The 21,183-nt window shown below is 45.5% G+C and overlaps 1 protein-coding gene across 10 annotated transcripts in view; it reads right to left on the minus strand.

The window, feature by feature from the left end:
* The window catches only part of FRMD4B (FERM domain containing 4B), a 197,186-nt gene that overhangs the window by 64,415 nt on the left and 111,588 nt on the right, over positions 1 to 21,183 (minus strand). For all 10 annotated transcript variants that reach the window (XM_024100169.3, XM_008179480.4, XM_065550723.1 and 7 more), the window contains 2 exons: positions 19,087 to 19,179; positions 13,216 to 13,300 (listed from right to left, as the gene is read on the minus strand). In XM_024100169.3, the coding sequence (XP_023955937.1) occupies positions 13,216 to 13,300; positions 19,087 to 19,179 (178 nt within the window). The remainder of the gene's footprint in view (positions 1 to 13,215; positions 13,301 to 19,086; positions 19,180 to 21,183) is intronic.

The following is a 21,183-nucleotide window of genomic DNA, read 5'->3' on the forward strand; positions in this document are numbered from 1 at the left end:
GTCCAACCTAAACCTCCGTTACTGCAATTTAAGCCCATTGCATCTTGTCCTATTCTCAGAGGTTAAGAAGAACAATTTTTTTCCCTCCTCCTTGTAACAACCTTTTATGTACTTGAAAGCTGTTTTCATGTCCCCAGTCTTCTCTTTCCCAGACTAAACAAACCCAATTTTTTCAATCTTCCCTCATAGGTCATGTTTTTTAGACCTTTAATCATTTTTGCTGCTCTTCTCTGGACTTTCTCGCACCCATGCCCTGCACTGGGTGGGGAAACCTCCTTTAGCCAGTGATGCTGCCTCTGTGGTAACTTTGCACCAGGTGAGTAGTGCAAAACTGCTCTAATATAGCCCAAGATGTGGTCCATCATCTCTAAGCACCCAGCAAAAGCCTAATTCAATTCTTACATCAAAGGTCCTAACCCCTTTCTAGCTAGTCCCAAGGAAAAACTTGCTTTACCACCTGCTTCTGGGACAAGCACACTGATAAGGGGAAAAGCCTCTGGGGAACGCTTCTCCAGCGAGCACCCATAGCGAGGCTTTTATAATAGTATGCAGAGCCCAACCAGCCCTACAGGTGAACTAAATCCTCCTATTACAGAAGGTCTACATTAAGATCCCTTATACAAATGAGACCAGCTTCTCTGGCAGGATGTCTGGCTCATAGGTGTCTACTCTAACTCCGGTAGAGAAATGTGTCTGGTTATGATCAGTTGTGACTGGCAGAAGAATCCGCACCGTCTGTTGAATAAATCTCCTGTTCAGAAAGAAGTAGGCACACCTACTGGTACATGAGATCCAGTGGGTCTCTAAGGAACATTAAACACAGGGTTACAATATCAGTCTGTTAAGCACAACAGAATCCACTTAGTGGTAACCATACCATTACGGTATACTTAAAAGCATGCATAAATTTGCCCAATGGATGGAGCACAGGACTAGAACCCAGGATGTCTGGGTTTTATTCCCAATTCTGCCACTGTGAATCACCATCGGACCACGGGCAAGTTACTGGTTACCCTCTATGCCTCAATTTATCCCTCTATAAAATGGGGCTAATACTTGGCTACCTTGCAGGGATGGTGTGATGCTTAAAGTTTGCAAAACTCTTTGAAGATGAAAAGCTAAGTGAAACACTTATCATTATTATTAATTATGATTATTATTACACTGATCTTAAATATGTATTTACATGGTCGTAAATAAATATTTTAAGAGGTGCTGGGGACTCTACTATGCACGTTCTGACGTTTTGTGATAATTACTATTAACAAACAACAACATGGCAATTGACAGAACAAAGCACCTTAGCCAGGATATTAAGAGGCTGGCATTCAAATCCATTCAATCATGCAACAGGGATTGCTTCTTTGAGTGTAGTTTCAGCCTCCATCCTAGGATTTTGTTGATTCATGTCCCTGCCTCCATATATTGTTTTGCTTGTGAGTTATAATTCGGAGCATGTTATTAATTGTGTTGCTCCCCATATTGACCTATTTTGGACAGAACGCTGCAACTAACTTTACAAGCACCATCTTCCCCATTCCTTTCCAGCAAGGCGCATCGCTTGTGGAATGGAAACATACTGCACATTCAACACTCAAATCCCAATTGTAAGTTTGATAATTCTGCACACCAGAGCGCTGTGAAAAAATGCATCCTGGATAGCTCTAAAAATCCCAGTCTATTAAATGGAAGCCAAATTAGAGCCCATAATAGCCCGGGGGGGGGGGGGGGAATGGACGGAGATGACATACTACAGGGCTGGGGAGCATTACAATCATAGAAGGCATAATAGGCCTGCTTTTCCACAGCCTTGCACCTTGTGTAGACATTTACTCCTGTGCAACAGGAGGTCAGATACTAAGGTCATGTAAATCAAGCTTCACTCCACTAACTTCCATGGAATGATACTAATTTATATCAGCTGAGGATCTGGCCCAAGCACTCAGCATTACACAGGCCTGTGTGGCCATGCAAGGTGCAGGGCAGTGAAGAATCAGACTCAGTGTTTTCAGGGGAGCTGCAGTTCTTACTAGACCTTTAAAACAAGGGGATGACGTCACTACTGACAGCTGTTACAAGCACGTCTCATGGCCTTGCGTTCCCTAGTCCTTTCAGACTCTTGCAAGAGTGCACTGGTACATGAAGAGGCTCTAGGAGCCATTTCTCTCCCTAGGGCCAGCTGTACTCTGGCCTTATCTTTAGGACACAGTGGATTGTTTTTGATTATTGTTTATTATTTGTATGAAAGTAGCATCTAGAAATCCCACTGTGCTAGGTGCTGTACGAACGGGGGGTGGAGGGGAGAAAGCACATGCCCTGAAGAGCATAAAATAGACAGAGTTGGAGGGAAAACAAGGGCATAGAGAGAAGCGACTTACCCAAGGTCACACATCAGGTCAGAGCCAGGGCTTGAAGCCAAGTCTCCTACCACTCATTCCGCTGCCCTAACCACTAGCCCATGCTTGTGGGTGGACTCCAATCTATACATCAACCTGTGTTCATTCCAAAGGCTGGGAAGCCTTTCCAACAAAGCCAGGCAGTATTGTGAGTTTGTAACAAAATCCCAAACTGTCTGAGCTGCATGTGGTTCCAGGTTCTGCGATGACAGTTCAGCACTGCTCCAGCAATCATAGCAATTTTCGAAACCAGAGGGGAACGACACACTGATAAAGATTAATTTGCATGTCCTGTGATAGCTGGACCATTTAAGCATACGTTTAGGCAAGCAGACCAAGAGGCTGGGAGCTAGGTCTGCAGCATGCTCTGAGAACCACCTGTCGAACATGAAGGTTGGATATTTTCCTAGAGTTATCCCAACCGGGAATAAGTCACTAGGAAGAGGTTAAGTAGATGGATATAATTCAGATAATGGCATCTGATTCTTACACATTTCAGATGTAAATAGGTCTAGCCAGAATCAACGGAGCTGCTCCATGGAGGGGATGGAATTTATATTTTTCAATTAAGATTTGCAGTAGGGACCAATTGTTTTAATAGAAGAGCCAAATTCATCTGCTGGTGTAGCTGTCCAGAGGTCCGTGGGTTTACAGCAGGACTGACTCTGGCCCAACTTGTCCAGGTGGCTTTTGTCAGGCAGAATAATGTTAGACTAATAAGAGGATCTAGCAGCTGTCCAAGCTGAGTAGTAAGTATTGTAGAGCAGGAGAACATCAATATTCACAATGAGCAGTAAAGACCAAATCCTGCCTTCTCAGGGCAGAATTTGGGGCCTGATTCATCAAAGAATTTAAGCATGTACTTAATGCTCACTAAAGTCAGCAGGACTTAAGTATGTGCTTAAGTGCTTTGCTGACTAGGGATGGATTTAAGAACATACTCAAAATTGTGCGAGTAGGCAACACCGAGTGGGACAGTGAGCACTAAGAGGGCACAGTAAAAATCAACACAAGATTCCTATTGTTACATGGGTGCAGTACAAGTCAGAGTCCTGTTGAAAATTGTATCAGGAAAGAGGTGGTACTGTGAATAGGAGTTAATGGTGCTAAGCAAAACTTTGGAGTACAGGCTATTCTGAACTGAAAAGTAGTAAAGAAATGCACGGGAGTTCAGTTACAGAGACACCTGGAAATGGTTTAGACTCAGAGCCAGGCAGAGTAAAGTCATGTCTACACTACAAAATTAAGTCAACCTAACTTACATTGGCATACAGCCGCTGCAGTAATTACCTCACTTGTGCATGTTTATACTTTGTTCCTGGTGTCAGTGGTGCGTGTCCTCACCAGGAGTGTTTCCATCGATTATACGGTCTGTGTGGGGATTGCTTGAAAGCCAGTCGACATAAGCAACACAGTATCTACACGGACACTGAATCAACCTAACTATGTCAACCTTGACTCTACACTGCTCGTGAGTCGGTGGAGCTGGGCATTTACGTTGGAGAATTACGTTGGAGGGAGAGAAAATTAAGTGTAGACGTAAGCTGCCTCATGTCAACCTAACTCTGTAGCGTAGACCAGGCCTAAGAAATCAAGACCTGAAACGGCTCTGTCAAAGCAACAGTCTGTGCGTGTGGAAGAAAACAAATAAATCAATTACCAATACATTTCAAATGAAGTTTTAAAAACTGGCATCTAAATAAGAACCTAACGCCACACTCAAATCTTCCTCCTCCCCTCAAAGAGAAACGTGGGTGGGTTTTTAATATTTACCCCTTACTACAGGCTAGTGATGTCCAAGGCAGTGCTCTGTTTGAGGAGCCTCAAGAACGCCAGATAACTGCATCTATAATTACCCACAATTACTAGGAGAGGGAGAGGGGGGAAAAAAGGGAAAAAGTGAGAGAATGAGAGAGAGAAGGATGGAATTAAAAAGAGGGAGCAGGTGAAAGAGAGAGAGAGGAGAGAAAGGACCACAGCACGTGCGATAAAGTGTTTCAAGGGAGGCAACTGGCTGTACGTGGACACAGTGTACGTGAATGCAGTAACAAGAATGCAGTGCAAGGCCAACCTCGACCTTCTTGCCCATCACCACCAGTTCCCAAAGCAGATCAGTGCAATGATTTCTGGGATGTCGGACAGCCCAATGGCGAAGTATTAGTCAATGGAAGTCAGATCCTCACATTGTAAACAGCTCTACAACTTTCCTTCTGATAAAATCATTCGGGAGCGACAGTCTCAAGCAAGGGAGTGGCTCTAACGATAGAAGGTGTGGTGTGTAGGAACAACCTGTTATCATATGACAAAGGTAGCTAGGGAGGACTAAAGTAGGCCAAGCAAATGTAACAACTCACCCTTCCAGGGAGGCTACATTGGATAACATGATCAAATGAAGCAAATACTGATAAGAGGTGAATACCCAATAATTGAAAAGAGATACCTAGGGGCCCTATTTCGATCACTGACATTTACGTGTACATCTTAATTATAGGCAGAGCTAACAGTGTCACCTAGAGGTAAGATTGCCCCACACATCCCATTATAAGACCCAGTTTTCAGTGGCTTATAACTTTGCCAAAGTTAAATCATTTGGGCTGAAATTTTCCACGCCAGGCATCTGTCTCCACTGATATTTTGGGGGGAAAGTTTTAGATTAAACAGTTGAGGCTATTTCTCAGAGTGAGCTAAGGGAAAATACACTGTTTTGTCCATGGTTTTGTTGAGAAACTCTAGCACCTCTGTGCTGTAGAGTAGGAACTTGAAATTTGTCAGAAGTGCCACCCCAGCACCAAGGATGTGCCTTTTGCCATTTCCCTGAAAATTTGCCCAAAGGTGACTAATTTATAGGCCTAAAACAAAAAAACCCCCCACACCTCAGTTTACACATGTCAGCTGAGACTCATTAGAGTTTGGCAGTTAAATTCTCCAAAGTCTCTGTCTGCACTGAGCATGCTCCATCCCTCCACAGCTCCTACGTGCTGACCAGACTGAGCATTTGCCATCCCCATGGATCACGCTTCTTCCTGGGACTGCAGGGCCTAAGAAGAACTTCCCTGCAACTGCTCCTCTCAACCCACCAGCCAGAGACTGTGAGCAGGAACATTCCCTCCTCTGCATTCAGTGCTCCTGCTTCTGGTGCCCAGGCAGCCTGGAGGATGAGGAGGCTGTGGTGGTGGCAGCAGGTTGATTTGAATGCAGGAAGGGTGAGGAGGAGAAAGAGAAGAATAGGAGCAGAGGGAGATAGGCCCAGTTCTCCATTAGCTGAAGTGGCTGGGATCAATGCAGTGAATCTAAAGGTCCGAACCCTGTTTTTTTTTTGGGGGGGGGGGGGTGTCAATGTGGTTCCACATGATAAGATGTCCGGATTTTTGGGGTTGTGTTTTGTTTTAAAACAGCAAGTTCCAGTAACAAAACCTACTTTAAAAGAACATTAAGGTTGCAAAGTCAAGCACTCAAAAAAGTCAGGAGATACCAGCATCCAGAATCCAGTGGGAACTTACTAATGGCACTGGCAGACACTCCGCAAGTCCCTTCATTATCGAGAGCTCTAACTACACATATTGCACTTGATCCAACTTGTCGAGTGCAGATTGGTTTGTTTTGGAAATCCCATTACACTGTGTGGTGCACAGGTTTTTTTCTCATTAATGTACAGAGCAGAGATGTACAGAGTACCAGGTGCAGTGAAACCGCTGAGTCCTGCTCAATTGAGGGGACAGGAGCCATAGAAAGGGTGCACAGCGTGAAGCCCCAGTGCACCACATAGTGCCACTCCTGGAGGCTCCTTCATGGCTGAGTGCAGGGGTTGGATAGCGGCTCAGAAACGAATGCAACCCTGAGACTGAAGTAGCAGCCACTGACTGGGTAGGTGCTGTTGATCAGCGGCTGGAGTAGGGCTAGAGACTGTCTCCGATCTCTTTCCTGGCAGTGATCCCCGGTGTCCATATCAATGGCTCAGGCCTACCTCAGCTGAGATGCCTAAAACTCACGACTGTCAGGACTTGGTTAGCCAAGTGGTGAGCTGAGACTTCAGAACTTCCTGCTAAACTCCATTCACTTTGTTACATCCTCCATCTGCCCCAATCCACTCTGCCCTGTTCACATGTTGTGTCCAGTCTGACATCTAGATTCAGATCTCCGGGGACAGGAACTCTTTTCTTTGTTATTCATCCATATAGCACTTAGCACTGCCTACCATTCAGTTGTCCATGCGCTAACTGGCAATGGACATTGGGCTACTCCAAACTCCAGGCAAAACATGAAGGAGGGAGGCAGACTGGAAAACCGGGCTTGGTGCAGGTTTAGCTCCATGGCAGGTTTTTACACCACTCAGAAGTGAATGGGACATAAGTTGCAGTGATGTCCAGAAAAAAATAATAAAAAAAGCAGCACCTCCTCAGGGAGGGGTGGGGGAAGAGAGCCTAGAGTACTAGTTTTAAAAGCCTGAAGTACCAGTACTCATGCATGAGTCAGTGATAAGGAACCACTCCTTTAGCACATCTGAGTGGCACAGCTCAGTTCCCGTTAAATGGGGTTTTATTTGCATTGTTTGTCTTGCATGGTTCACGGGGAAAGCAAAGTCAGGTGGACAGCACAGTAAACACAGAATGAATTGCGCAGGCTAGTATGTAGTAGGAGTTTTTTCTTTAGGTGTCAAGTATCAGAGGGGTAGCCATGTTAGTCTGAATCTGTAAAAAGCAACACAGGGTCCTGTGGCACCTTTGAGACTAACAGAAGTACTGGGAGCATAAGCTTTCGTGGGTGAATGCCCACTTCGTCAGACGCAAGTGTGGTGTGTAACTTGGTATTACCTGCTGCAAGGACCTTGCATAACATGCATTGCACGAGAACGGCGGGTGCTGAAAGACAGGTCAGTGATGAAATTAAGACGCGAGCCTTTGCTGCCAAAGTACCTGTGGTCAAGATGGGGCAGGAGGGGTGTGAAAGTAAACATGGTTAATTGGCCAAGCGAAGCCAGATGTAATGCTCAACTCAGGGCATTTCTCTGTTTGCCGGTAGCACAGCAGCTTTGGAACAATCAATTCCAAACTCTCGGGGACCGTTCTAGTCATCAATGGGCACAAGGCTATTGCTACTGCTGCAAATCGGAACACCAGAAAAGCTTGATTCACAGGAAAAATCAGGGCCCCGGCCTGACTGGTGCTGCTGGCAGAAGACTCACTCTGCTGCCCACACATATCAGAGGCAGCAGCTTAACCTGCAGTGGGAGAAGAGTGGCTGTAGCCTGGGCTCTAACAGAAACAGGAGAGGCCTAGAAGGAGAGTTTGTAGGGAGGGGACTGGCAGGGCGGGGGAAGAGCAGAGTGGGAGGGGGAAACAGGGACCCGGCTGGGGAGGAAGCAAGAGTGCAGATGGAGAAAATGTAGCAGGGACCAAAGGGATGGGGTGAAAAGTGGAGGAAGCAGGGACCAGAGGGGGGAAACGGTGTGAGGGGTGAAGCAGGGATCCACAAGGGGCGGGGGGAAGACAGGGAGTAGGGAATAGAGGGGCCACACAGACACCCTGGAATAGGTGACGTGCGACTTGGAGGTGGTGGTGGTGGGGGGTGACATAGGCACTCTGGCACGTAGCCCACAGAGCCCCTGCTGTGCCTTGGGGAGGGAAGAGACAAATGGGAGCCACACGGATCCTGTGGCATGGAAGTGGGGAGACTGGGGAACAACTGCATGGGGGGGAGGGGACCATGGAGGGCAGGGAGCCATTGGCACAAGGGAGGAGATGGGAGGAGTTGCAGGGAGTCCTTGAAATAGAAGAGGATGGGAGGGTGGCACACGGGGGCCTGGTGGGGCGGGGGAAATGGAGGGATGCAAGGAGACCCTGGCGTGTGCAATACACTTGGCCGACCGAAGTTACAAAGAGTGCGACCCCCTAGTAAATCATACACTTACTATGGAGATCATGTGTCTGACTGGCTGCCCAGCTTCCTCCATGGAAAGGGGTCACTGGCTTGGCGCTCCAAAGGGAGGAAGAGCTGGAGCAGAGAAGTTATGTAGAGCAGGGTTCTTTTCTGCTCCACGTGGGCCGGCTGTTCACCAGTAAGTTCAGCCTGGAGCAAAAGGACCCCCCAGACTCCCCTGGGACAGCAGGGTCACCGCACACACTGTCCCAGGGCTCCATTAAAGTGCAGCAGGCGCTGCACCCTGCTAGGGCGGCTGGAGATGCTGGTCTGGTAGGCTAGTTAGATTCTGCTACTTTTACTCACACCGAGTAGCACCGTATGCGGTGAGCCAGCCCACTGACATCCAAATGACCCCTTGTGGAGCAAAGTGCTCCTGAACGGGAATAAGTATCAGAACCTAGCCCTGAGATATTTAAGGCATTGATCTCCCTTCCCCTGTATTAAAAATTCCCCTTGTATTGGAGGAGGAAGAGCGTGGAAACTAAACCAGAGCATTGGACCTAAACTACAGACGAGCTTCAGAGAAACTGCCCCATAGACACACAAAGGCTAAATTCTACGGAGCGCTTCTCACATGAAAAGCGTGACGCCAATAAATATTTTTTAATAATTACATAATTAGGTAGCGCTTTCAGCCTGAAGGATTCTACGGTACTTTACAAGCTATGGGGAAAATTCCTCCTAGGCAGTGGACTGGCACAAGGCCTAGATCACATTTAAGTATGACTTGGTCCCTCAAAGTAGGACTTAGCTGTCGCTTAAGCCTTGCACTGACCCTTGGCACAAGGGTGAATTTCACCCCATACGGATACAGTACCACTGAAATGAATGCACCAACACATGGCTCACTCCGCAACTGCACATACCCATCCAGCTAGGCTCTGAGTCAGGAAAGCATCAGTATTCAGGAAAGAACATATGCTTTAGAGTTAAGCATTTGCCTAAATCCCATTAAAGTCACCGGAAGTTAAGCACACACTTTTAAGCTAAATACAGGCGCAAATGCTTTCCTGAACTGGGGCTTTTTTTAAAGTTTCTCTCTGTTTTTTAAACAGTGAAATGTGCAAGAACATGGAGAACACTCCTGTGAAAATAATTAAGATGCTATTTTAAGCCATCTTTATCAACCCATCCAGGTTTCCATTCTTCCCTCACACCCTCCTATCTCATCACCCACCTTTTGAACTGCATTCCTGTCCCACAATGGGAGCTTCATGTAAAGATCTAGGGTAGGATATGGCCTTTAATATCCCATCATTCAGGTAAACAGAGTGCACTGGTGCATTACGGAGATCCCTGCATCATGTGCTTCATGGATAGTTGTTGCTTTTAAAGACATTGGGGGCTCCTTACGACATGCAATATGAGTGGAGCAAAAAAACAAAACAAAAACAAGAACAAAACAAGTTTCAGAGTAACAGCCGTGTTAGTCTGTATCCGCAAAAAGAAGAACAGGAGTACTTGTGGCACCTTAGAGACTAACAAATTTATTAGAGCATAAGCTATGCATCCGAAGAAGTGGGCTGTAGTCCACGAAAGCTTATGCTCTAATAAATTTGTTAGTCTCTAAGGTGCCACAAGTACTCCTGTTCTTCTTTTTAAGAACAAAACAAGAAACCCACACAACAAGTCTAAGCTTCCCTACCTGGATTAACTACTGAGAAATACCAGAGAACATCTGATCTGTCATTAATGACTAGCAGTAGGTTGCTTCACTGAAGTTGGGAGTCTGGTTATATTTTGTGGCTGACACTGCCCTTTACTCGGACTGCGTCTCCTTGCCCTGAAGCATAAATGAAAGTGAGTACAGTGTTTATTGAGTTAGTGTGGCTTTTGAATATGTTTGAGGTGCCCATCGTCTCATCTGCATTCCAGTTCTTAAATGACAGTGTTAATTCAACACAAATGTAAACTGCATTTTTGATCATCTCTAATGAGCTGAAATCTCACATAATTGTGATCAGATGTTCCCCAAATGGCATTAAATAAACAGAAGGTAACTCATTTTAGTGTTAAAAGGCAATGGGCCAAATGTATCCCTGGAGTAAATCCACTGACTTCAATGGAGCTACGCCAAAGATGAATTTGACTCAAATTCCCAGTCTTCCTTCAGCTTTTCCACCCACACACAACTGATTGCCCACTTTTATACGTACCATCAGTCCTTTTGCACATGCAAGTCCCACATATTTGTGACTTTTTCTAACTCATTAGGAATATTCAATATACCATCAAGAATTGTTGCGAATTGCATTACTGCCACAAACAGTACGCATAAATACTAATAATCAAGCCCAAGATGTTAACATTTATCATGCAGCAGCCACGTGAAGCCCTACTGTGCTTGGTGCTGTGAAAACAGTGACAGTCCTTGCCCCGGAGAGCTTGCAATGAAAAAGAAGGGATTTATTGAGGTGAGTTAGGGGGATGGTATTGTAGCGCATGGTGTAGCATGTTCCCAACACGACAAGCAGAGATAGCTGAACCCACAGATATTCAGGCTTGCACTGCCGAGTTCAGAAAGGCTTGACCCCAATCTTGTTCTCTTGGCACGGGATCCTGCAGTGTAAGGATCTTTTAGGATGATACCCCAAGTGAAGACACTAAGGTGATAGTGCTGCAGTATTGTCTTCAAACCCCAATTGACATAGGTGCTGTTCCTTCTGACTCCTTGCCAGACTGTACACTCAATGTTATTAGCAAGCCAAGATAAAACTAGTCCCCTGTCCTACCTGTGCAGCATCAGTTTTAACCAGCATGGCTAAGAGGCAACCGGTCTGCTCTGATTTTTTAATGATCTATATACAGAGATAAATGTCTTTGCTCAGTGTTCATTTTTGTTTCACCGGCTTGGAATGAGAAGTTATACAAAGAGCAGGGCTGTCTGGTTTTACTGTACTTTGTTTCAGAGTTGCACTGGGATACTAACTTTTCTTTATAGCAAACCCCCGTTCTGAATTTTAAGCCAAGCTCCCTCTCCTTATGCTTCCTATAGAAACTGTACACTAGGGGAAACTATTTCTCTCACTTTCTGGCAGTTGTGCTGTGCAAAATCAGGCAGCTGGCACTTCGTACACTCATACCAATTAAAGCACAGGCCTAGTGAAATAAAAAGGGCCCTCATTCAAACAGTGACACACAAAGTGCTGAAATAAATCACTGCATGATACACAATGTTATTCCAGCACTTTGCGCACGATCATCAGTTCATTTCAATATTATGCTGTGTGAATAATACTATTTATCAGGGCCAGATGCGAGTCTTCCTGGCTGGCTAGATGACATGTATGTTTATATATGAAGTATTTTTTCCCCTTGTCTTTTATACTGCATACACATAAGTATATACACACACATATACTTACCAGACAACCAAATGTTTTGATGTGACTAGCATTTAATTTCTACCAACTTCCAAGACACTTACTTGAGAGGACAAATAGACTGAACTTGAGACTCGTCGGCTATTAAGCTCGGCCAACGAGGTCCAGGACTCTTAACAGATGTTTACCTTTTTTTTTTTTTACTTTTTGGGGGCTGAGGGGTGGAAAGCGGGGTTCCATTTTCCTCCCTCTTTCAGAAACAAATTCCTATACAAGTGAGATCCACATTCTTGCCATTAAATATTCTGTGTGAGGTTTCCACCCAGCCAGAAATACCAGCTCTTGATCTACAACCCTTTAAAATGTGCTGTGTGAATGCTAGCAAACAATGGAGTTGCACGGGGATGAATTTGAACTAATATACGGACTCACTACTCCAGTTAATGAATGAGCAGATTATTCTGTTTCTCTCCAATACCTGTCAGAATCGAGTTCCACACTTCCCGCGCTTCACAACTAGGCAGGTTGCATGAAAAACAACAGAAGTGCCAGCTGCTTGACTTTACAGTATCAGAAAAATCACAGCAACATTAGGCAGTGCTGCACTGGAGTTTATTGAAACATGGTTCCTGTTACAGCAAAGGTTTGGCAGACTGGCATGGGTAAGGGTTTGATGTGCCCATTCAATCCTCATTTAGGATTAGGGAGATTCCCCTTCCTCTGGAGAGCTAATTTATACTATTTAAAACATGGTAGCATGACATGACATTCCAGTGTGAATTTTTGAATTTTCTATACACAAAGTGTTAACTTCCTAACCAGAAAGTGAATAAGTGAGTGTGTGTGTGTACGTATAGACACATGTACATACACTTATATACATATATATTAAAAGTATGTTCTCTTTGTTCTTGACTTTATGGGGTACCTTCAGGGAAAGAAGTAACCACATTCAAATGGTGTAAACACATTATGCTCCCCTTGATCTTGATGCAGAGCTGTGGTTGAGATTAATGAAGAACTAAGGTAGACACTTGCGTTAGCCATTCAATATTACATGTATGTGGGAAGCACATGTATAATGTCAATTAGAGCTGAGGGCTAGCTGCGAAATTCGGATCCAGATTTCAAACACTCAAAAGTCTGGGTATATTTGGATGTGGGATTTTGGTTTAACCCCTTTGAAAGCCAGAGGGCTGTGAAAATCGCACCCTGAAACCATCGCCGTCCTATTCATCCACGTACCTGAAGTTGGAGAAGTGTTTAGATTTGAATCCTTCAGTATAATCTAGAAATAGGATTTCATTAATACCTAATCATAGAATATCTGGGTTAGAAGGGACCTCAGGAGATCATCTAGTCCAACCCCCTGCTCAAAGCAAGACCAATCCCCAGACAGATTTTTGCCCTAGATCCCTAAATGGCCCCCTCAAGGACTGAACTCAGAACCCTGGGTTTAGCAGGTCAATGCTCAAACCACTGAGCTATCCCTAATTTATCAGCCAGTTTAGTGATGGGCTCTAATACCAGAAAACACATAATAATAGGTAAAGGTTTCAAAAGACATCACACATTACCTTGTGCACACAAGATTTTGCATTCAGGAAAAAGAGTTCTACTGTGTTTTTGTCCTTCAGAAAGGAGATGCTTTCAATGTAAAACCTGAAAAAAAGAACAAAGCGACTTTATTTTCTTACCCAGGTTCTGTTCCCCTCCCATGTCATTCTGATTTCCTCGTTTTTTGTTCCCCCGCAATACAGATGGTTCAGAGGAACTATGACTTATTGCATTTAATTTCCTGCCTATTAGTAGGGAACAAGCAGAAAGACCTGAGGAGAGATAGTGAAAAGGGAATGACAAACACCCTGTTACACCGATAAGAGCAATTTGATGACTTTTCATCTCTTTTGAAAACCTGGTCCGATTTCAAAGGGGCAAGTCATTCTCTTAAGGAGAGGAAAGACACCCTGGAATAGGAAAAGGGTAACGCAAACTCTGTGTTACTACTCGACAAAGCCAATGCAAAATCCACCGTGGCAGAGGGATTAGTGCTAGCGTGGAAGGTTGGCGGATGCATGACCTTGGAATCACATCGGGTCCAGGAACTCCTGGGAGTTCTAGTTCCAATATTTTGCACAGAGAGCCGACCATAGGTGCGCACAGTCTTCCCCCGTGGGGGCTCTGGGGGCAAGCCATAGACAGGACTCAGCAAGGTTGCTCAGAACAAACTGAAATGTCCATTGGAAATAATACAAGCTTGGAATGCTGCTTCCCGGCTCTGTCCGCACCTGCCAGCCACGCCGCCCCCACCCTGAACCAGTTTGGTGGGATCCTATGTGGAAGAATCATAGAATCATAGAATATTAGGGTTGGAAGGGACCTCAGGAGGTCATCTAGTCCAACCCCCTGCTCAAAGCAGGACCAATTCCCAGCTAAATCGTCCCAGCCAGGGCTTTGTCAAGCTGGGCCTTAAAAACCTCCAAGGAAGGAGACTCCACCACCTCCCTAGGTAACGCATTCCAGTGTTTCACCACCCTCCTAGTGAAATAGTTTTTCCTGATATCCAACCTGGACCTCCCCCACTGCAACTTGAGACCATTGCTCCTTGTTCTGTCGTCTGCCACCACTGAGAACAGCCGAGCTCCATCCTCTTTGGAACCCCCCTTCAGGTAGTTGAAGGCTGCTATCAAATCCCCCCTCAGTCTTCTCTTCTGGAGACTAAACAATCCCAGTTCCCTCAGCCTCTCCTCATAAGTCATGTGCTCCAGACCCCTAATCATTTTTGTTGCCCTCCGCTGGACTCTTTCCAATTTTTCCACATCCTTCTTGTAGTGTGGGGCCCAAAACTGGACACAGTATTCCAGATGAGGCCTCACCAATGTCGAATAATGTCAAGCCTGACCTTAAAAACCTCTAAGGATGGAGATTCCACCATCTCCCTAGGTAACCCATTCCAGTGCTTTACCACCCTCCTAGTGAAATAGTGTTTCCTAATATGCAATCTAAACCTCCCCCACTGCAACTTGAGACCATTGCTCCTTGTTCTGTCATCTGGAGGAGGTGCCGTTGGCTCCAGGACCCGGGAAGCATTTTGCACAGTGGTTGTTCTCCTCCCATGCTCCTCCCTGACTGCATTTTGCTAGCACTCAGGTGCGTTAGCAGCCTTCTATACTGTGCGCTGGAGGGGTGCAAGAGCCCTAAACGTTTATCAGTGCTGAGCAGTGTTTGTAAGTAGCAGGGCTGGCTCCAGGCACCAGCGCAGCAAGCAGGTGCTTGGGGCGGCCAGTGGAAAGGGGCGGCATGTCCGGGTCTTCGGCAGCAATTCAGCGGCGTGTCCCTCAGTCCCTCTCAGAGGGAAGGACCTGCCGCCAAATTGCCGCCGAAGAATGAAGCGGCAGCGGTAGAGCTGCTGCCGAAGTCCCGCCGATCGCAGCTTTTTTTTAATTCTTTCCCCCGCCGCTTGGGGCGGCAAAAACACTGGAGCCGGCTCTGGTAAGTAGGCATCACGTGGGATTACTATGGAGATGATCCAGGCGGTCACATGGTACCCTGAGGTTCAGTTGCCAGCGTGTGGAGTTTAAGGTTTTATTATTGACGGGGCTGGAGTTCAGCTGCCAGAACCAGAGGGTAGAGGCTCACTCGTGTCATCTGACCTCTCTCTAAACATGAAAAACCCGACACTGAACCCTGCTAATCCAGTGCATCTTCTTCCCACAAGGGGCAGCTCCCTCCGTTCACCAGCCTTTCAGAAGCCCCTTTTTGTTTGACTAAATATAGCAGGTGCAAGGGCATCTGTTTACAGCGTGGCCAAGCTGCAGAGCTCTTGACAGCTCTTAGGAATGTGAAGTCCTCTAAAGGAAAGTGTTTTCTTAGTTGTAAAGGCTCACAACCGGGAAGCGCTTGGCTGATTTGCTAAGGGAATTCTTTACACATGGTGATTCCAAAGGCTTTGTCTGAAGCGTCTGCACTTTCTTCCATGCGGGCCCTTATGCTTTGAACCATCCTCTCTTCTCTTCGAGTGCCGAACAACTTCTCCATACACTATCAAAACCCTCCTGAAATCACGTTTCCTCTCTGAAGCCTTGCTCCGCTGGCCTCTCCTTGACATGCTCATCATTGTGAGTGTGTACCATTACTGCGTGTATTGTCATGCTCTCTACTGGCAGTATAGCAGTACTGATTCTGACATGGCATCGTCTGAAACAAATTCTCCTTTAGCTCAAGTGCAAGGGGGCTGTATTGCTGTTTAGGGAAGATCTGAGCTCTGGCCTCACTGCCACTCTGCAGACACTAGTGGCCACGATGCGGTAATGGTCACATTCCTAGATGGCGAGGGCTTGCTACAGTGTCATATTTACTTGGATTTAAACTACCAGAAAAGAACGTATGGTCCAGGCTCTAATCAGTTAAAAATACAAAACCAGTAGCAAATCTCACAGCAACACACTAGCCCTCAAAAACATATCCTGAAACTAAATCCCATGCCTCTTGGATTACCAAGGGACACCCATCTTCTAATCCCTCCATCTAAGCATACAGTATTTTCTATGACTAGATGGGCAGGGATCACAGCCCAGGTACATGGGCATCTGTAGTAATTCCAGTAAATACAACGGAGTTATTCCAGAATTACACTGGCATAAATGAGATCAGCGTCTGGACCACAGAATACTGTATGCACATAGCCAAGCACCTTGCTGTCACTCTCTAGAAATAGTATCAGGGGGTAGCCGTGTTAGTCTGTATCTACAAAAACAAGGAGTCTGGTGGCACCTTAAAGACTAACAGATTACAAAAACAACAAGGAGTCTGGTGGCACCTTAAAGACTAATAGTATTCTCTAGAAATACTAAATCATAAAAACAACAAGTTCTATAAGTTGCTTTTGCTGTGTACTTTTCCCCTAATACTCACTTGGGATATTACACTAAACAGCACCAAGACTATGAACGTTACACACAAAACGGTGCCTAGACAATGAATATCTATAATTCCGGAAGCACTCATCTCTCAAAGCTATGCAAAGCAAGATAACACAGCCCCGTAAAGCCTTTTTTAGCTACATTGCTGCAAGGTATGAACAGTTCACTATCAATGCATGGGCTTCTCAGAATGATGGAACATTTGGGGCCACACTGTCCAGTCCCCTAATGCAGGTCAGTGGTGTAGCAGGGTGGCTGATTCCAGAACACCTCCTTGTGGCCAGAGGTCAATCTGCAATGCCCTGGTGCGAATTTCTCTCCTCTTCAGGGCCCCTTCATAACTCCGAGTCCACAGGTAATCAAAACATTCCCTTCCTAGGGCCCCACTTATGGAGTCCTTACATACTGGGCCTCCAGGCCCCAAGCCCAGTTCAGTCTCTCTCTCCCGACAACATAGGAAGACAAGCCCCAGTGTAAATGCTGAAGTTGACAGAAAAGGAAGTTATACAAAAGCCCAGGAACGGGGAGGATGCTAATTTCCTCTGGCAAAGGTGTTAAAAAGCGCTGGGGGGAGAGAAGGCATATAGCGCAAAAGGCTAATGTTCACCTTTGCTCTTTATCCCCCAAGCAAATTTCCTTGACCCCTTCTATCAGTTATTCTGTGTTTACGAAATGGCTCTTTCTTGCTCCTGTTTTAAAACCATGCATTTTATACCAAGCAGGCACAAGGCTTGTTTCAACCCAAAACCATGAGTCGTTAAACTGGCAGGAGACGTGCAGTAAGAAGCACCGGCACCATTTCTACCTCAGTTCTGGTCCGAGGCAGATTTCTGAGGCCACGTGGCCCACACAGGCCTGGGTTGTGCCCAGCAGGAGCGCCGCGCTCTATCCCTGCCTCTGCCTTTCCACTGAAGTTGTGTGCACGCAGCACTGTACCTAGCCTTTTGACTGCTTGCATCTGGGTTTAATTAAAGAAATAGACGATGACAAGGCACATGTGTTAGGGAGAGATAAGCGTGTGGGCGCTAACCACCCAAGGCATGTGCCAGGGTGTGAAAACCCACTGTCGCTCACACGTCAGAACTATACGCAGAGCTTAAAGGCACTTCTATTAGAATATATATTTTCTGCAGCACTAAATAATTTGTTGTATTGTCAACTATTCCTATATCCTCCTCTTTTCCTTTCTAAAGGCCTCTCCATGCACTATCTACTTGCTCATTTTAAAATAGTTTATTTAAGCTTTTATGCCCCTAAGATGCAAACTCTATCCCAAAGTGCTTGGGCTTAAAATTAGCTTCAGCAGCTTCTCCTCCCAAGTCAGCTCTTTCTCTCTGTATTAACTCTTTCAGTGCTTTCCAATCTCCCGTCTTGTAAGGAATACTTAACAGGTCCTGGCCTAGATCTTCCGTCCCAGCCAAGGTGTGCACAGCATAGCTCAGGAAGCGTGTGTGTAAAGGTGGCTTTAAGATACCTTTGTGCCCCCCACCCCCACTCCTGAATTAGCTGTTCACAGTTCCAGTCCTCTGAGGCAAGTCAGGGCAGCCCGAGGTCAGTGGATCTCTGCAAGGGGCGCCGGGTCCTGCCCACATGGAATAGAGCGCTTGACATTTCATGAAAGAATAGGGAAGATTAGTCATGTGAACAATTTGATGGCCAAGTCAGTGACAGTATTTCTGCCCTGTTGTCATTTAAGTGACTGAAGTTCAATACATAGATTCAGTTTCGCATTTCCTGTCGAGAGGCACTGAATGTTTAAGAGGGAGGAAGGGCCTGTAATAAATATATTTAAAGGGAAAAACTCAGTTTAGGTTTTGTTTTTTAAAAATGGGGGAAGCTACAAAATCTAACAAGAAGAAAAGCATATTCAGTGAACACCAGGTACTGTTTATCTTGAACCATCCCCTACTATGCCCTAAATACAGACAGCGCAGCCTTGTGGTGCCTGCTTACCCATGCTACACAAATCAATGTTCTCTCAGAGTGCCTTACAAAATTTTTCACAAACTCAGCAAAAATCTAGCAAGAAGTTGTGTCATATTAGAACTGGAGAGTGGAAAAGATCAGCCTCATTTCATTTTCCAGACTGACTAAAATGGAAAATAGTAGCAACCAGCATAAATGGGGAAAAGTAAATTTAATTGTTAAGAATTAGTATAGTTTAACTAATCATAGTTGTTAGTAGCAATTCAGGCAAGGAAGCTCTTTAAGTATAGGATTCTTTAAGAAAAAATCTTGACAATGGCTGTTTAATTTAATAAAATATTGTTTTGATTTAAAAAGGGAACAACCAAATTTCCAAAGTATCTCATAGCTAACCAGCATTTATCCAGGAGTTAACTGTTTTCTAAAAATAACACATATGGCTTTGACTTTTATTTCCTCTATCAAGTTAATTATCGATTAATTATCCTCTATCGTATTATCAATCCTTTGAAACAAAAAGCTATAAATACACCAAATAATAAATACACCAAACCTCTAATATTTGGTATATATAGAAACATATAGAAAACAATTACTTACCTAACTGCAAAGTACAAAGTTGCTGGACCTGGTTTCTTGGGCAAATCATGATCCAGAACTCGATGATCTAACTGCAGCCATATATTCTGGCCTCTGTAGGAACAAATGGGGAGTGGGGGGATATGGGGGAAGAGGTTAACAGGTTCCATTAATAATACTGAAACAGATTCCCTTCAGCACTCGCATTTGCTCAAACTGGCACTTTTAAAAGAGCAGGACTGAGAAATCCTGTTCACACTAAAGTCTGGGACGAAACTTTCAACTCTTCAATCGAGGCAGGATTTGGCCAAATGTCTGTTTACTTACTAGCCCTTTCAGACGTTGATACACTTCAAACTCAGGACTCTGAGGAAACCAAGGGCACCCCCAATCCTAAAACCGTCATATGAAGATCAAACGTGAAGTGCAGAAGAACTAATATGTCTCCCCTCCGCATTAAGGCAAGATCCTGCCCTGCTGTTGCAAATTGGAGCAGCTCCATTGATTTTGAAGTAGCCATTCCAATTTACACCAGCTGAGGATCTGGCCTGTAGTCCAAGGGTGGGTGCCCTTTACAGCAGAAAGACGCTGGTTCCATAATCACTGTGTCTGCCATGAGATTGCAGCATGTTGTGCTGTCATTTCCCAGCGTCTACTGATGCAGACCCCCAAGATGAAAAGCCTGCTTTTGAGAATTGCCAACTCAAACTAAAGAGAAGGGCGAGGTGCCCACATTTCAGAGCACAGCTTGTCAGTGGAAGCACTGTAATCTATCAGGCAGGCGCCCCTGCACACTCTGTTATTGAACACTGCATTGGCTGAATCACTTTAGGGCCGTGTCCACAGGGAGTCAGTGAGAAGAGAATACATGCCTCCCCAGGCACCATTTTTAATAACAAGCGGGAACAGAATGGGGGATGTGGTTTGCGCCTCACTTTGCCCCGTGGATTAGCTTGGAGAGACAGGCACTCAGTAATGCCTAGTGCTGCCATCTGAGAGATTCTGGCACTGGGACAGGCCCTAAACTGTAACAGCATGACTGCCCCCGAGAGGTGACAGGCTCACACTCCAAACACGGACAGGCATGTGGTGTCTTTAGCAGATGCCTACAAATTCTCTGTCATTTGTCAAAATTTCTGCTTGCTTTTTTGGGATACTAGCCGCCCTTATGAAATACCCACGGAGTGCTTTGGAAAAGCTCGGCAGGTGGAACTGCCACTAAGCAATTAACGAGGGGAAAAAAAGTCTCATGGAAGTTCTCCTGGGAGGTTGGGAGGAGTATAAACATCATCCCAGAGGTATTTATAGAAGAAATGCTGGAAGAAAACATTTTACGACCATGAAACGGGCACAGACGTTGCAAAAACATTCCAAAAAGAGTCTCCGGGAAGAAAGCAGCTCTTCAAAAAATACACCCATGGCAGTGCCAAGAAGGGCTTCAGAAGAAGACACCTCCTCACGCCGGGGTGATATCCAGCTACGACGACATTCTAAGAGCATCCTCCCCTATTCCCCTCCTCCCCTACCCCCAAAACCCTGGGAAGGGTACTGCCTCTACAGCTGTGGGTTGACGCGCAGCTTTGTACAATGGGAAGAAAGTTGGTCTTGTGATTAAGGGCGTCTTTACTGTCACAGACTTCCTATGTGACCTACAGCGATAAGGGATGTGCTAAAAAGGGCGAGAAATGTCCTAGGTAGGGCAGGGATTAACGTCAGCCCTGTAATAAAGATGTAACTAGGGCCAAGATCCAGTTCCACTGGCTACTATTGCAAACCTCCACCCCTCCCTAGCTGGGCTTGTTTTTGACACGGTTCTTCTGCCGTTTCTGGAAGCTGGGATGCGGTTGCACTGGTAAGGCTCATTATGAGGGAGTATAAAGTGACTCGTGCAATGTCACGCTGTAAAATGCACACTGAGGCTAGGGAACCTGCTCACCAATGTCAGTCAGCTCGAAGGTTTCACTAACAACTGGATGAGAGAGGAATTCAAGGAGTTAAAATGCATGCAGCTTTGGCAGCTGTTGTTGGTAGACTGTGAAGTGGTTTTAGACTTCTACAAAAATAAGCAAAAGGCACAAATATAGGGAGAGTTTATTACTATGTTATCAGACTTCAGAT

Source organism: Chrysemys picta, chromosome 7 (genome assembly GCF_011386835.1).
Source record: "Chrysemys picta bellii isolate R12L10 chromosome 7, ASM1138683v2, whole genome shotgun sequence".
Lineage (NCBI taxonomy): Eukaryota > Metazoa > Chordata > Testudines > Emydidae > Chrysemys > Chrysemys picta.